Source organism: Phlebotomus argentipes, unplaced genomic scaffold (genome assembly GCF_947086385.1).
Source record: "Phlebotomus argentipes unplaced genomic scaffold, Phlebotomus argentipes genome assembly contig_15, whole genome shotgun sequence".
Lineage (NCBI taxonomy): Eukaryota > Metazoa > Arthropoda > Insecta > Diptera > Psychodidae > Phlebotomus > Phlebotomus argentipes.
The window spans coordinates 10,130,488-10,148,711 of NW_026776181.1; the positions used below are offsets into that span (position 1 = coordinate 10,130,488).

Here is an 18,224-nt window from a genome sequence, read left to right on the forward strand (position 1 = left end):
GATTCCACCTTCAGCTCATTTAAATCTCATCTCATTCTACATTGGTATGCCGCTAAAGGAAGAAAATACATATTAAAAAAAATATGCTTTTCATTTCAATGTTTTTTTTCACTGCGTTGTTGAATTCATTGAATCTGTCTAGCAATCATTTTCAGCCTAAACACATTTCTTCATTGACCACGAACTCTTTTATGTTTTCTGATTGGGTCATCAAGTTAGCGTTTCTCCTGCGGAAATGCAGTTTTGGCATGAATCCTTTGTTCCTTCATCTTGGTGAAGTGCTGAGAAAAAAAATATTGCAGAGCATCGTGTGTGTGCAAATTCTCAAAAGCGCGCAAAATAGAATCATTTTGAGGAGCTGAGCACGTTTTGTGTGAAAACATCTGACAGTCGATCGTCGTGAAGGTGATGAATACTAAGCAGAATCCTGAAATGAGACTCGCGTGCCTAGTATCATTCCTCCTTTTTGCTCACATCGCGGCTTAACGGAGCCACCGACGTAATACATTCTTTAGAACATGCTCTTGCTTACATTATAGCCCAGTGTTTGTGTGAATTTATGGCAATTATTGAGGGAGAATCCCTAATTTCGTGGGTGGCAGTCGCGCTGCAGTGAACCTCTTGGCATGAGAGAATGCGTAAAAGCCAATAAATACGAGGATGTGATGAGAATTTTGGCGCATTTATGGTACAAACTTTTTCTCTTCAGCGCAATTCAAAATGCCCTGCCAAACTTCTCAAAAAGGCCCATGATTTTCATTTGAAGCCACTATGTTTATTAATGCACGTGTTGCCACTGCATATATGAAAAGTCACACAATAAATTCCTCATTTCACCATTTTCGCCATCCGCAGGCGTTCCAGTGTTGGCGAAAAAGGGGATTATGGAATCAAGAGGCTATAAAGGACTAAGCACTTGCGGAGGAATATAAAGACAAAAACATGCCGTAAAACATGAGTTTTATTGGCCATTAAAATTTAGCTGGGAAAATCACCCTGTCATTCTATCCTGTGATTTCAGGGATGGTGATGACGGGTTGCCAGTAGGCAAAATAGAGCTCCCCACGCCACCCAAAATATGCTGGGCAAAGAGTTCAATATGTGGTCGACAAATTGGGTGATATACCGCCATTTGTGGTGCATATTTTATTGTCCACATTTCAATACAGCCTCCGTGAGTATGATTAGTCTATATTTTGGTTATTTACGTAGTAAAATTGTGCCTCGTGCGTTTCAGAAAGTCAACCATTAACACGGTTAGGTATATTTCCAATTGGACAAGAAAACAACTGACACGTGTGATTGCCACGTGATGAAAGTGACACACAATCCACATAAGCTTGTGACAATGTTTTGCGGGAAAAGCAGTGGCTACAATGGAGTGGCGAGGTGTGAAAAATCATTGAACAAACACTGATGGCATGACAATGATTAATTTGCCTGGCTGTTTTTATTTCTCACCAATTAAGTTCAATTAGATGAAACAAGACGATATAATTAATCATTCTATCTCGTGGTCTTTTTGCGTGATAAATTTCTCTATATGGGAATCATTATTATTCTGCAATATTGCTCCACATTATGTGTACAACACATTGTTTATCCCTGTGGCATCCCACCAGCCGGATATTAGAGGGCCTCCCCACTTTTTTGTGTGCACCCAGCAACCCAATAGGGGCGAAAATGCTATGTGTGGTTTTTCCATGGCAATAAAGTAACATGTCTCATGTATATTTTCTTCTGCCTCTTTGACTGTCTTCCCACAACCTTTACTCATCTTGGCCCATCTCCGCCCATCTATTTTCCACTGAAATATTCTCTCGTGTTCTTCGACGGATGTCAGACTGGCTGACTGACTGACAGCTGTGTGACTCGCTATATCTTCCCTCCTCGCTGTACCTCTTCACACAATTTTCCCCATGAGAAAAGTCGAGAAATGTGGGGCGCACAATTACTGAAATAAGAACTGTTTATGCGATAAATTCTCTGAGGAGCAGCCACACTCTCAGAACTTTCCCGCCTCTTGGCAGAGTGAGTGAGAAGGCGTTAAGAAAGAAAACCTTTCGGCATGGCTAGAGGAGCTCTGAAAGAATTTCTCGTATCGTATAAATTAAATTGAAGCCTTTAATCAAAATTACTACTATCATTTCTCTTGCGCGAATGCACGCCTCGAGCATTTCAAAACTTGAGTCCCCAGCGAGAGACTCTGGCTTTTATTACGAAATAAGAAGAGGGCTCTTGCGCTACAGCACATGTGATGACTCTGTCATATTGAAGCAATTTTTTACGATGATATTTTTTATATTGATGACGAAATAAGTTGGCTGTAAGCTTAGTCATTTACCCTGGAAAGCCCTCTCTAAATTGCCAACTGGGCGCGAGTTCCACCCCCTTTTCGCACTTTAGAGTGCGGGAAAAAGGGTATTATGAAAATCATCAATAAAAGATGCCCCTCGTCATTCGTCTCCACTGTGATTTATTAATGGAAAATTGTCCATCGGGAGCGGCGGTAGATTTTGCCAGTTTTTTTTTGCACCCTCTCTCTGTGGGGAGGAAAATAAGACCCACACCGCGAAGGTGTTTCGGAAGGGAGAGAGATATATTGCTGAAAATGAAGTAACACCTAGTCGAAATTAAATTCACGATACGTTTATTAAAGTTGTCATGCCCACAAATCATTTGTATTGTTGTTCCGCGCTGCAGAGAATTTGTTACATGCCGCGTATTATGTGGGGGTGACAAAACCACCCACCGACGCTATATATTTCACATCAACTTCCATTGCACCCTCGCAAGAGTTGAGAGAGAGAGGGGATGCTCTCGCAAGTTTATGTGCTGGTACATATGTCAGTGGTGAGGTTAGGGGTCCTCAACGGTGGAAGGGTGAATTGCCGTTTGGAGAGGTACTCGGCAAAACGAATTAGCGAGTCAACACCTTTTTCACACACACACACACACAAAAGCCCCTTCTCAAAACCGAATAACTCGTTCTAAAATGTGGAAACTAGTAAATTTCACATGAGCACTAACTTTGAGGAAGGTTTCGTGAATAAAGAAACCGCATTTCGTGGTTGATTGTTTAAACTTTTCGTCACTCATGGTTGATTGTGGCAATCATTTGCGTGTAAAATTGTATGTATGTAAAAAATTCGTGTATTTATTGTTGAATTAAATTCGTGGGTGAAGGTAAAATGGAAATATTACATTGCAAAATTGTTAATTAACCTGTGAATTGCTCTCAATTTACATATCTACAAAATATGTCACCGACACAATCATTAGTATATATCCATTAATTCGGTGGATTGTTTGTAGTGTTCAGTATCCTTTTGGTCCATTCTCTGCGAAAATACCTCAATTGTAATATTTTTCGAGTTCATGTGCTGCATATTGAATTCCAAAGTGGAACCTTCCCACGCAACAACAATGAAAGTCACAGCATATTGAGAACCATTACATGTTGGAAAATGAAATATTTTCGTTGGAATTCCTACAAGCGTCCTATTGAAATTAATGTAATTGGTAATCTTTTGTTCATGAAATCCCTCAAAAACAAGCTCCGTGGCTTTGATGTGAAAAATTAGGTGCGACACCACATGATTCCGAAAATATATTTCATAACGACACGCAAAACAACGCGACTTGTGAAAAGTGCCAAACATTCATTCTCAACTTTCTCTAAAATCTCCTTAACTCACATGCTCTATTTCTTGACAATATTTTGTGGTATTTGTTGCTCAAGTGTGTGGGAACTTTTCTGAAAGGTTTTCATAATTGATGAGAGGTGTTTGTGCACCATTTTTCCAAAGTCTTTGTAAACAATTTAGTTTATATACAGTGCTTTCTCTCACTTGTTCACTCAAAAACTTTTGCAATTGTTATGGTGAAAACACAGCATTTGTAATTTGTAATTTGTCCGCGATCATCTCTTTCTTCCCCTCGCGTTTCGTGTATTTTCTTTCCTACTCTGTCAGCGTCCGACTCTGACATGTCGAGACAGCCACTGTGCGAGTAGGAAGGAAAATACACGAAACGCGAGGGGAAGAAAGAGATGATCGTGGACAAATTACAAATTACAAATGCTGTGTTTTCACCATTAACAACGAAAATATTTTCTTTCACGTGACTTTTAAATTTTCGTTCATTCTTCATTGTATGCGTTTGTGCTCCTTTTGCTGTATTAGAAAACTCATTCGTCCATGGCATCAACGACTTTTCTCATCCATTGAAAGACACGTCGAATATCATATATTTCGAGGGAAATCTGCAACTATATTTTCCCTTTGGAAATATCCACATTTGGCGGAAGTAACTTATGTGACATTTTTGACACGAGGAAATCGAAAATGTGGAATTAAACAACAAAACTTCGAATGTATTATTCGCCACACTCGTACTATATATTTAGATAGACGTTTCAATATGTGATTTCCCCCAATAGAGATACTGTGGTTACTATGAAATTTTTTTCGCAGTAACCTCAGTAATAATTCATAAAAAGGTGCCATTTTCCATTATTATCAATGGGCTATTTTGATCACATCGCCACTCTCAGCACAAACAAGAGCTCATTGCACACACATAAAAAAGGTGGTTTCTGCTCATTTGTAATGCTCTCCTTTTGCGGAAATTTCCACTTAGGTGCATCTCAATGATGGTGAATATACATGAGGGTGAAAAAGAAGATGAAATTTTAAATGTAAGGATGCAGTTCTATGGATCTTCTTCTATAGTCAGTTGTGCTCATTTATGATGCATATTTCGAATCTCCCCTCCACCTTTCACCCAGAACTTTCTCAAGTGCTCACTATTCACCATTCGACGAACATTTACCTTCAATGAAATATCCTGAAGTCCTCTTAGCACAGATTTCGATTTCACAATTTTTCCTTTGGTGAAGCTCGTGATGATGCTTTATTGATGAACTCAAAAACGAAAGTTTTTCGCTTTAATAAGGGAAAAAATACGCGAAACCTCAAATTCAGCAATCGGGTGACTAAAGTTTAAAAAAATCATTTGAAATATAGTCATCTGCAATAAAAGATAAATGAATGAAGGCATCACAGATAAAAACGGGCCAAACTAAATATTTCACCTCATTTATTTAAATTTGCAGTTATTCTCTCATGGATGATAAAAAAAAACACGCACATATTCATTTTCTCTAATGCTTTTGTGAAAATCCAAAATAAATATTGATTTATGCACTGGCTGTGTATGTGGCGAAACTTTTCATGTATCTCCTCACACTTTTCAATTTTGAGCACCATAATATTTTATTTTTCTACATTCATTTTCAAATTCATTTGGTTTCCAAGAAAGAAGCTGGGATTGTGAGAGGTGATTCAGTGGAAATGTTGCCTCGCAGATACTCATCTATCCCCTAAACAGCTGTGCAAGTGTAGACAGAATGAGATTGAGAATGTAAATTAATGTAAATAGTAGGAATTAACAGAAGTAGAATTTTATATCTCCACCCACACAAAGTCGTCATCTTATAACCTGAGGGGCAGAACTCTTGTAGGCAAGCTGCAATTTATTGTGGGGGAACTTGAATGAAAATCAAGGCCGGAAAATCGTGTTTAGCCCTCCCTCGCACTCCTCCTGGAAGCGCCTCGGATGTGGATGGCAGACTTTTCGGGTGGAAAAGTGGATTTGAGGGGTGGTTGTGGAAATGAGTAAATTCTGGGGTTGCTTTGTGGTGCAATTTTGGGTAACACTTCGTAGTGTAATGACAAGTATTTTCTCAATTTTGTTGAATAAATTTAATTGGGAAAATCATTTCCTTTGCGAATGTCACACGTACGCCTCGTACTGTAATCCACTTAACTGAGAGTTGAGACATCTACGGAAATTTGATAACGGAATGCAACGCTCCTAAAACATGACGCAGTGAAATTTTATATTTCATAATTGCAACGTGACCAAAAAATACGTGTGAACTATCAATCTGCAATATGCTAAATATGGCATGGATATTGCTGAGGACTAGAATGCTAAGAGAATCCTCCCCTTCTTGATGTTGACGCAAATGTAACCATATTCATCCCGCGACCCTCTCCCATTACGTGCTTTGTCGCTCTTTATTGTATACCTAGAGAGAGTGAAGCGAGGCATGATTTTATGAAAAATTGTAATTTTAATTTATGGAATGGAATCTTGCCTTTATGCTATTTTAATGTGAAAATCTGCTTTTTATTATGATGAAGATGCAAAAAGCGAGTAAATGATTAATTACACGCGAAAAACAATAAGGGAAAGTTTGTGGGAGAGAAAAGTGGAATGTGACAAAAGTTTCAACAAAGACATTTTTTCAAACACTATTAAGCAATATAATGAACTCTCTCGCGACCCTCCTCGACAAAATTAATTAAGGGCGGTGCATAAAAATATTTCAATCTCAAAGATTTTACTTTGATAATTGCCTTTGAGAACTCTGTGCGCTGGAAGAGTCTCAAAAGTCATGACCAGAGTATTTTGCACCACAAACTATCCCGGGCAAAAAGTCATGCAGTCTTCTCCGTGCGCCAGAGTTGTATATTTGCTACTTTCCGTCCCTTCTTCTTGCATTGTGCATGGAAAAAATAAGCAGGAGTGTAAGACGGGATATGGCTCCGGAGCCCAGGCTCTGGGAGTAATGAAATTCTGAACACATGCTCTTCCTGCAAACCGCCTGTAGCTACAATCCACCCCTTATTTTACCCGATATGTCTGTCCATAGGAGCGGTAGCTTCAGCTCTCCTGCTCGCGTGATTATTTGCCAAAGTCCTCCACTTTTTGGACAGCACTGCCATTGCCTAATCTGGTCAAGTCTCGACCACTCTGGATGGGGAAAATCAATCTCCGGCCCTTCTCTCTGCCAATGCGTCATATGTGCAAAATGAAAGCAGAATGTCTTAAATATGTGGGTAAGCAACGCCCCAATGCTCGAAGAACATCGTGTCACTATCATATAATTGAAGAATGACTTCTTCACAGCAGTTCCATATTACCAATATTGTCGCATTATATAGTACACAGATTTTACATGTTATTATCATCTGTGATCATTGTTGGGATTGGGAGTAGCATCACGTTTGCATATGTGACATGGTCTGCGTCTCATGAAATTCGATAGTCACTCTTGCAAGGGTGGATTTTTTACCCATCTAAATTTCAGTAAAATCACAAACATAAGAATTTAAACTTCCCAAATGCTGGGAAAAACACAATTAAACTTCCATTAAGCTGTTTTGAGGAAATATCAGGAGGTTCTGGATGGAAACAAAGTCTTAAATCATGGCCAGAAATTCCATTATTCACAGTAAATGTCCACTGAAGAATGTGCCCAATTGTTTCAAGCGTAATAAGTGATTTAAGACCTTCCCAACCCAATAAGTCATTGCTGCAGTGAAAAATAGTCCACACTGATGATATCTCCAAATGCAAATGAACTACTGGGAAAATTTGCAACAATCGATATGTCGTTACAACGCGACCTTTTCCTATACTTCTCACCGATTCCTCTGAGGATTCTCACTGCTAAATGGTTGATTTAAGGGAGAATTAAACCACCAGTATTCTTTATTCCCACTTTCCCAATGTTGTGTTGCTCAAGGGGATTGCACAACTTTATATCGCGTATAAATATTTATGAGACTGGGCGGAGGCACGACGTTAGCGCCACGACGATTGTCACACTATTTATTTGTTTGTTGCAGTTCCCGCATGTTTAATGGATTTTGGTTTGCTTGCTGGGCGGTTAACTACCACGAGCAAAGCGTACAATTACATAGCACGGCAACTAGTGTTGTCTGCCTGGTGTGCAAAGAGGGGGTGGATTTAGTTTTTAACAGTCAACCCACCACCCCAATGATAGTTAACACGCTTTTACATAAATCGCCTCGTTTTACAAATCGTGTGAAATCTTTTCATGAGGGATATATTGTGTGAATATTTCCCTTGGCAAATAAACTGAATTTGTGCCATTTGTTCAGCTCCCTTGCAAAAAGAGAAGGTTTCAGGATGTTTTAAATCGCTCCATACTTTTCACCTCTGACTTGGGCATACAAGTCATTTAAAATTCAATTGTAGTGTAAATGGGAGTTTATTCAATTTTCCCAAATGGAGCGTGTGTCCCAAATCTCAAATAGATTGTTTTGCGAGATTTTGCTGTCTAAAAAACTATTTCGCTAAATGAAATTTTCACATCTCACAGGCTCGTTCTTTCCAGTGAAAATGTAATTTGCACGGGGTGTAATGAAATTAGTGGAAAATATTCCTAACATTTGTTCCACCCTAAATAATTCTGCCCATAATTTGGTCACAATAATGTAATTGTCCGAAAATAAATTTATTTCGGGCGTGCTTCTGGCGACGCCTCTTCCTCTTCAGTCATGCCATCTGTTTACCAACAAATTTAGAATGAATTTGTTGACAATGAGTGGTGCCAAGAAAATTTTCGTCATCTCTTTTCTCGCAATCTTTCCGTGAAATTCTCCTAAATCATGTCCTCGCACCGCATGCTGGTTCTACTACTTTACACTTTGGATCATTGCATAAGAATCGCCACCAACTTCGGGCTTTCTGCATATGAAATGCATAATACCCAGGGTCTAAAGAGAGACGCCCAAGTTCCATGTGGCACTGGGGAAACACTCCGCAAATTGTGTACCTGTACTGTGTAAATTCAAAAATTCCCCCGAGATATTGAGTCATATTGAGTTTGCAAATTACAAACATACGACTTCCATGTTACGTTTATGGATATCAAGTGCAGGTAATATGGTTATCGGAGAATGTGGAAATGCACAATCGCTGTATCCGTTGCAAACGCCCAGGCGAAATCTCGGTGTGATTGCACAGTGAAACTTTAGGGTGAAGGAATTGAAATACCTGACGACTGTGTTACGGGCCTAAGAGCACTTGGGGCAGGGCGCAATTTCCCCTGTGATGAAGCAGCCATGGCACGGTCAAGACTCTGGGTTTTGAGAGTCATTCAAAATTCAAATCTCCGCATTCGGACACTTTGGCTCCACTCCCCAATCCGGAGAGCCAGAGAAGGACATATTGTTTGCAAGAACATGTTCTTTGTGGGTGAAATATGCTTAGTGGTAATTGATGCCGTGAAAACGTTACTTATCACTGGGTATTTTTGTAAAAGGGTCTCAATAGAGTTTGAGTTAAAGAATTGCAGAGTATTCCACAGCCAAGGCTCTCAGAAGGGCTGATACGATGCTGTAATTCCACAGTCGACCTGTGGAGTAACTTATAACTTTCCCCAGTGACATCCCAGAGAATTTGTGGCGCTAGAGACACATGAAAGCGAGAACATTGATATGATTAACAATTTCCCATGAATTTATATCAACTCCACCACCCACTCTGAGCGCCACCCGCCGCCTTGTGTTCTGAATAAAATTGTATTTATTTCACCTGTGCGGAGAGCAAACACTCCAGCTGCAGGCAAGTGGAAGATATGTTTTGTTGGCGCAGCCACATAGCGTCGGGGTTGGGGAATTGTCTAGTGAATTTTAATTAGTATACATAGCGGATATGGGCTAAAATGAAATCAATATTAGTGTCTTTCCCCCGTTTGCCGCAGAACAATTCGCCATATCGATTTGTCGTATTAAAGTTCGCCGGTACGAAAAGTTTTTAGACGCTCACCATTCCAAAAATTAGACACCATTTCAATGATTTATCACCCCGACTTTATTATGGAAAATCTCATTTTGCCAGCATCCCCCACACATCCTCACACACACACTCCGAAATTTCATCCCTTCCGGCAAAATTACTGATTTGCATTCGCATTTTGATTTAAGGTAACATCTGTTCAATTCCAGGCAGTCTTTAGTGTGAGGCGAATCTCGATTATAAACATTATGTGGTTCGTTTGGTGTTGGAATAATGGATGATTCGGGGCATCCGTGGGTCTGGGGCGGGATGGAAAGCGCCTGTCTTCGACGTTGACAGGGACTACACATACCTGTAAGTGTGTTTTGGAAATTCTGCCCGTTCTCTCAACGAGATTGCAAGCGAAAAGAGTGCAAATTATTAAAATACATTGTTCTCATAATGAACTTTTAATTTGTTATTTCTCACTCATATCTATCACATCGCGGTTGTAAAATTCACAGATTTTAAACGCAATAATACACACAAATTTGATAAGTGAGTAATATAAATATTATTCATATTTTATCATACTTTCTCTTTGTATTTTAAATCCTATTTAATTGACATATTTATTTCATCATTAAATTGGGTAATTTACAACAAGCGATTTTACTTCAAATCTGGTCGTTTTAATTTTTTTATTCCTTTCACATCATTTTTTTTTCTTTTATTCCAAAAATTTTTTTTCGTGTGAAGCTTGTGAACAAAAAGTTAATTGAAATAAAAAAAAAATCGGCTTATTCCATTCCCCGAAAATATTGTCGTGCTCTCCTCATTTCGGTTTTACATTCAAAATTGAAGCATTCACAGAAACATTTCTCTGTAAGTTTCATCCAGAAACAAAAATTTAATTTTATTCACCAATTGTGTTAATTGCCATGTCGCTCGAAATTATCTCAATAATATTGTTTTTAAGTATTTCACAATGTTATCGAGATACTGCTAACGTGCCTCGTTCAATTGGCTATGTTCCCTATCACTCTGGTGCATGGTTCATTGATTTATTTGCAAACTAATTAAATGTTTTTGTGCTCTTGACGGCTTTTTACACGCGATAGATAGTCTGCCAAAATGTTTAACATTGTTGATATGCCACTGATTGCCATTGTTCTGCCTCTATGGTAGTTAAAAGTTAATTAGGATTGTAGGGCAGTATTGCAGACCTTCGCCCATCGAGCCTAATCGAGTTAAGTTTCTATTAAATACAATTAAAACTCGAGCATTGCGCATCAAAGTGATCCACAAGGGAAAGTTTTAGGGGCTCTTCGTGGATTACTCAAGGGTATAGGAATGATCTGTATTCACACTGAGCATGCAAATCAATGTGTCTTGGCACGTTTGCGGTAAATAAATTACATTAATGTGTGTGGATCGGAATCTCATTATTATTTATTCAGAGAACACGGGTTAATGTGTGAATGCCTGAACTATGCAGAACTCATGAAAAATCTACAATCTGGACAATTTATGCAGTAGCATTTCCCGTCAATTATAATGTTCTTTTAATCATAGAGACTATTGAGGAAATGGCTTGACTATTCATGTTTCAGCAGTCAAGTTGCATAAAGGCAATAAACAAATGAGAATGGAAAGAACGGGGAAGTTATAAATAAGCGTGAATGCGCAACTCTCAATCCTAAACATAATTAGACTGGTCTACCTCAAAAGAGAGCCTCCAAGTTTGGTTTATTTTCAAAAGACTGTTTGGCAAACAAGTTACTCGTTTACTAAATACAATGTAATATTTTGATAATCCAGTAAAAAAATTCAATGAAACCACACTTCCTGGAAGATTCTTCATGCGCAAGTGATCTAATTTTAAACAACAAAGGGTTGATACTTCGCTCCACCTCCTCATTAAACACTTTGAAATATATTGGACTCTTTCTGAGAAGATTCACATGTACGCTGTTGACTTTCTCCTCCCAGTCGTCATTCTTGTTCGGAAAAGATACACCTGTCATCTTTGTTTCGATTCTCGAGCATAGATTTGAAAATGTATATTTTTACATGCTATTTGTTTTGCTGAGAATGCGCGTCTATTTCATCACCTCGCGCGCCGTTGGAGTGCCATATAGACATCCTCAGGGGTCAGAGGTGGAGGAATTTTTTGGATCCACACCATTTCAGCAGGATAGATTTATGATAGTCTGAGTCTAAGCCATTATTTTTGGATTGTGCCTCAATCGGTGTAACTTTGGATATAAATTAATCATGAGAACGCACTCAAGAGGGTTGGACAGACATTTAAACATGTTACTAATAATATTTCTCTGCATAATTTCGACGCTGACGCATAATAAATATTATCTGGGATTTCATAGAACATCAACAAATTTTAAATGTGTATTTTGACATAAATTATGAGTATAAAATATGATAATTATAGGTAAAATATTTCAAAATTTGTTATCATTCTAAATAATTTTAGCATATAAGTGATTTCAAAAACAATCATTGGATTATTTGATACCCTGACAAATACCATTCAAATTAACCGTTGCGTATCCCAATTCGTTATCGCTTATCTCACAGGAAAATCCTGACGAATTATGTTGGATTACGTTGGCACATTGATAAATATTGCTGTTATATGCCTCCAAAATTTACCAACTCATCACATCGACCGCAATATTTTACATTATTTAATTTTTCACACCATCTTCAGAGCCTACAGAGTGATGATTTACCACGGGGCGAAAGTGTGGGTTTGGGACGTTGTTTTTGCCCCTGAATCGGCACATTTGAGAGGATGGATATAATTTTTCAGATGAAACGGCAGGCATAATTCATAAAATGTATAACGCAGTCGAAGCCCCGGAGTTCGGAAGTTAATAATATCGTGTGTCACAGCTCATATAGCATGTGTCATAGCAATGATTTCGACTAATTGCACAATTTACGACCTTGTTGATTTACAGTGATTTAACTATCGCACGCTCATCGGCTGATTTCGCGGCGCTCTGGAGGTATATGTATTATATTTCAAAATCATTGTGATAAAAGATACTCCTTCTTAACACTGTTGAGTGGCTCCATTCACGCCCAGTAAATCACACAGCGTTGGAAAGTCAATGGGTATTTTTGTCTTGGGGTCTTTTTTGTCAGAAGACCTTTATCTGCAACTGCTCTTCCCAGCTGTTCACTGTTTTGGACACATTATGTGGATTTTAAATATCAATTACACTTCAAATGTCTGGTGCATGTAAGATTAAAGGAGCGAAGCTGTACTCTGTGAGATCCAAAAATAACTTAGCAGTCTTTCAGTCAATTTGTACTGCAACATCACTGGATATCAAGCCAGTTGTGCCATCTCTTTGTTGCTCCTTTTCTCGGGTTGATTTTAACTGAAGGCAGCTGAATTCCACATACTTTGGAATGTCTTGGGACAAAAGTGCAATTTACTGGGAGGGGATGTTGGTGATTTCGGTGGTGATTATGTGTATTTTGGGCATTCAAAAGTCTGCAGAGTCTGCGAGACTCGATTGAGCCAGGCGATTAAACTAATTGGAGACCGCCATTAAGATCGATTCCCATTCCAAAGCGATCCGATTCACCTTTTAACCTCACACCGTTTCGGATAATAGCGTTCTTCAAGGGGAGGGAATTTGTAACAGGAGGTGTACTTTTTCGTTTATTCGAGAAATTGTGAAATTAAATAAATGCATTGTCGATTCTCAATTCAATATAATTAATTAATTTTACCATCACTGATTTTTTTCTTCTATTTTAAGCTATTGGATAATTTTTCCGATCTTTTTTAGACGTCTATACGAGATTCTGCTTCACCCAAACATTTGTTAGTGTAGAACGAAACTATGATTTTCTTGCGATAGTACTTCATCTTCCACTCCGCATCCACCCTTGATTGCCTCGGATGAATGACTTTGGCAACCGTGATAACAAAGTCCCTTGACCGTAACGCATAATAAGTCTGGTGGGGGTCCTATTTTCCTTCCACACTGGCACTCATGCAGAAAATCACACCCCAAGGGTGACATAAATTCCGATGCACCCGTGCACTTACCATTGGGCGATAGGACACTTGATGAGGATGGTGCACCGGCTGCTGACGCTATCAGGAGCAGCGTGAGGAGGGCCCCCGTGACACCAAAGGGGGCCATCCCGGTACTCTTTCCAAATCAATCGCGAACTCACTTGAGCACGACACGTGGTTGGTCCGTAAGTCTCTTTGATGATGCCAATTTGGAAGGCTAATTCTTCGTGGTTGTCAATGAATTATTCATATCCGGGGCCTTACATAATCCACGTGAATTTGCGGGGGTTTGTTCAGGTCTGACTGGCGTGACAAAAGGGGTGGATGATGATTTTCAATCGCATTCACAGAAACATATAATATCGTCTATTCAGAGATACACTCCACGCTTTACACACGAAAACACTTCCTTCCTTCCCGGCAATTACACCATCCGCAGTTGTAAATTTCAAAATTGCTCAATTTATGTGGAATGCGACCAATAAATGCATCCGAGAAAAATGAGGGAAATGCGAGTCACAACTTCCGGGATGCTGGATCACATTGACATCGTGCCCTAGGGGTGACTAATCAGTTGCGAGGCAAGACCCTTCTGCCAGATAGACTAAATCACGCCGCAGCCAGAACGGCACTGAGATATGCTTTCCACCGTTCACATCTCAACACCGCACGGTGAGTGCGGGATACATGCCTTGGTAGTCAGAGGAGCTGCATCTCAGTGTGTATTTGTGGGAAAGGCGCCTCAGCCGCTCTGGCCGGCAGACACAGTAAAAAGATTAAAATGATGAGTGTTGCCGTACTTTGTAGTATTTTATACACATTTATAAATCCCAAAACCCAATATCTCTCGCACTCGCTGGCGGAGATGCACGCGTGGAAAACTTTCTCTCGCGGATTTTCCCATCATGGACATACTCTCTCTCTCTCTCATACACACACGCACGCAGAATTGGTGTGGAGGGCCTTTTCGCAGATTGTTCAGGATGAGACATCTCTCAGAACTCCTGCGCGCCTCACCGTGAAGGAGGGCTCCCAGCATGAGACACTCTGGCTGAGACCATTTCCCCACACACACCCTCACTCTGGCCGTCTATTGTTTCCTTTTTTTGCCATCCGTGGGAATTTTCTCTCTCAACGCCGGAGCCTTGCCAGCCAATCCCATCACAACGGCTCTTGTGTGGCAAGTGGGTGGTGGGAGCATATTCGTACACAGAACTCCCAATTTCCCTGTAGTGGTAAACAATATGCCATGTTAGAGTCCCCAGAACCAGATGGCGATCGGACCCACCGAGCAGATAGGTTCGAAGACATCCTTGTCGCTAACCGCCGAACCAACCCTTATTCCTTAGATATGCAGACACAAAATCCATGATTTACCATATTATAAAATCCGCAAAACCGCGCAGAATTGCTAAATCTTTTAAATCCCAAACTTATACATCTCTAATCACCCTCATTTCAACGTCTATTTGAAACCCCTCATTCGAACCCTCATCTAGCAACGGCGCACGCGCTTCAACCCCTCCGTTGTTGTCCGTGCCTTGCACAGTCTAGTCAGCTGATTTTTGTCAAAACTTTGAAATTTTTATTGACTCACGTATCCTTTGTGGTGTCCTTATAACCACAATCGCCTGTATTGGAGCTCCGTCAATAACCATGTGTTGAAGCGAAGCTGTGCAAAATCATTGAAATCCGTCTAATTTCGTAAAATGTCTAACTCTTCCGGAAGTGAATCACACAATGAGTGAATTAGTCACCACTTCCAATTGACAATAAATCTTCCGCAAGTGATGGGTTCATGCTTTGGACGATGCGGTTTTAGCCATAAGAGGTAAGATTACAACTGTTTTAGAACACAAAGAGTATTTCTCTAACATTCCGCTTGCTTTCAGTCGTAGTGGCAATGACAGTGGATTGGAAGAGAATCTGGTAGAACAGGAGAAGGCCAAAGATGGACATATTTTCAATATATTGAAATTCAAGAAGAAAAAGCACTCAAAGTTCATGGAGAAGTTCAGTGATAATAGTTACAAAATACTGAATCGCGAAGATGGACCGAGCACGCAATCTCGACATTTTCCGAACATCCAATTGCAGTGTCTCGACGCTCATTCTCTGCTCTTGTCCTCGCGCTCTGGATTCCCGGCCCTGCGGCCAGATCTCTACGTCAGTCTCAATTCATCTCCGGGCGGATCGTCCTTGGATCTCGAATGGGAACATGAGTATGCGACAAACAATCGTCACAATCCTTGGACCAGTCTTCCGGAAAACGGTGTTGCCGAGGAACAATCAAGCGATGATGAGCACTCATCATCGTCGGGGAAGCAATCAAACCAAAAAGCATCCAATCATCGTACATATATCAAACATGCCGTCATCAATGGTTCCAAGAACCGCAGCATTCATTCATCGACCAACACATGGTCGCACATCTCGACACCCGAATCACTGGAATGGGATCAGGACGATGACCAGGAGCTCAAGTCCGACGACTCTCTGGATCAAGAGACTCGGGATTTGCTCTTCCAAATCGAACAACTCAAGAATCGAGTTCTCAATGAAACTGGCCACTTTGAATACGGCTCCAACGACGTCGAGAGCTGACTGTAACTGCAAGTCAGCTTCATGTTCATCACTAAGACTAAGGGTAGGCCTAGTCTGAAAGCTTCCGAATAGATTGATTAACCAATGGATCGAAAGTTTCGCCATCCATAGCAATGAGAGCGAAGTGCCTGCATGATTGTTGACATGTGAATTTAATGGGCTAAATCATCCTTCATTGTAACGTGTGTAACATCCGTTTTCCGTTAGCCTTACGACATATCCCAATCCTGTATCAAATACATCATTAGGATCTAAGAGGCCTTTAGGTTCATTATATAGTCGAATAGATATCTATATTGTCTTGGTTCATTTTTGTAAACAGGAGACATTTGTATGATGATAATTCTCATATCAGTAGTGAAATTCTCTATTTATGTAAATTTCTCAAGTGTTTAACAAGTCAATAAAGTATATATGAAAGACTAGGGAAATTTCACAAATATTTCACTCAATCATACGAAACCCCTTTTCATTTATCTTATCAAACTAGCCAAAATTGATAAAACTTCACTGCTCTTCGATTGAATCTTGTCTCAACTTCAGTGATAAACTGGCCATAGAAGAGTAAACCACACTCTGCAGTCTAACGAAATGATCGGTCTTGGGTTCTATTACGAGGTCATTCTCGCTGCTATTGTGATCCTCTATCTCTATAGCAAGCATCAACGTCCAAGAAGTGTGATCAGCGGAGTTTATCGTCAAGATGGGAAATTTTCAACCATCAAATTTATCTTGATAGCCATTCTCTTGCGAGTGCGGCAGGTAAGTGTTATCACCAGACAGGTGTTTTTCAGACAAGATAATCTAATTCCCCATGTGAAAGCAGAAAACCGCAATACTGTGCGTGAGAGTGAAGAAGTTCTTCGATAAGAACTTCGAACCACCTGGCCTGGAAGATTTGGATCAGCCTCAGCCACTTTCTTATCACAAGAACGCTATTGATGCTGTGTACTTCAATGGATCGTCTGAAGACCAGCAAGTTGTGATGTGCGGCATGGCCAGGAGAAAAAATAACCTCGTCAATGGATTCTTGTATTTGCGAATTCCAGATTTTAGCGATAAATTTCTACTCTCTCCAAAACTTCCGGACACAAATCTCTATCAAACAGAGTCTGATGCTAATCAATTCAAAGCAGAAGGGATTTCTCTGAAACCCATTGTGCCGATGAAGACGTGGAAAATCACCTACAAGGGCAAAATGCAATTTGATACTCCAAAATCAGAAACTTTCGATGTTGAACTCAATGCAACTTTCACAACCAATCTTCCTGCTTTCAATTACGACACGGACATGCACTTCTCCAGCGCAGCCAAAGCAATTTCCCGTGAATACTGGTCTCGCGAGTATTTTGATAATCTCAAATCATTTCATCAGACCCACTATGAGCAGTACGGAGACATTAAAGGCTATGTTCTGATTGATGACGAAAAGTTCGATATCTCAGTGAATTCCGTTCGAGATCACAGTTTTGGCCTGCAGAGAGACTGGAGAGTCTTTCACAGATACGTCATGCACTTCTTCACCCTTGAGGACGGTACAAGGATATCTGTAGGAGTCATTTCAATCCCAGTCACCTTTTCAAGCATCACAGTGGGATTTGTAACTGATGCCACTAGCAAGAAGAATCATCCGATCACAGATTGCAACTTCAAACTCTATCAACACGGGGAAAATGGAAATCCACCGAAAAATTACGCATTTTCCTTCACAACAGGTGATTTTACCTCTTATGAATTGATTTGCATGATTCTATTCGTGATTAATTTTTACAGAAGAAAAATCCTACCTTGTCGAAGTGAAGGCCTTCATCACGCAGGAGTTCTTCATAGGACTGGAAAGAGAGAGTAGAGTGATTGAACTTCTTTCCCAATTCACGGTGAACGGCGTGAAAGGATGGGGAGCCGCTGAATGGCAGTATAGAAATTTAACAGCAAAACCCCAATTTGAATAAATCTTCGTTCT

At 40.0% G+C, this 18,224-nt stretch overlaps 3 protein-coding genes across 3 annotated transcripts in view; 2 read left to right on the forward strand and 1 right to left on the reverse strand.

Annotated features, from left to right (window-relative positions):
• Window positions 1–14,308, reverse strand: part of LOC132261672 (lachesin-like) — a 42,699-nt gene extending 28,391 nt beyond the window's left edge. The window contains exon 1 of the mRNA XM_059760585.1: window positions 13,688–14,308. Coding sequence (XP_059616568.1) covers window positions 13,688–13,784 — 97 coding nt within the window. The 5' untranslated portion in view covers window positions 13,785–14,308. The remainder of the gene's footprint in view (window positions 1–13,687) is intronic.
• A 1,139-nt stretch (window positions 14,309–15,447) lies between these two features.
• On the forward strand, window positions 15,448–16,261 carry LOC132262430 (uncharacterized). Its single transcript, XM_059761702.1, has 2 exons — window positions 15,448–15,488; window positions 15,550–16,261. Exons 1-2 carry the CDS (start codon window positions 15,448–15,450, stop codon window positions 16,259–16,261), a joined length of 753 nt encoding a protein of 250 aa, XP_059617685.1.
• A 591-nt stretch (window positions 16,262–16,852) lies between these two features.
• Window positions 16,853–18,213, forward strand: LOC132262432 (uncharacterized). The gene is made up of 3 exons (XM_059761703.1): window positions 16,853–17,044; window positions 17,133–17,976; window positions 18,035–18,213. Exons 1-3 carry the CDS (start codon window positions 16,853–16,855, stop codon window positions 18,211–18,213), a joined length of 1,215 nt encoding a protein of 404 aa, XP_059617686.1.
• The last annotated feature ends 11 nt before the right edge of the window (window positions 18,214–18,224 follow it).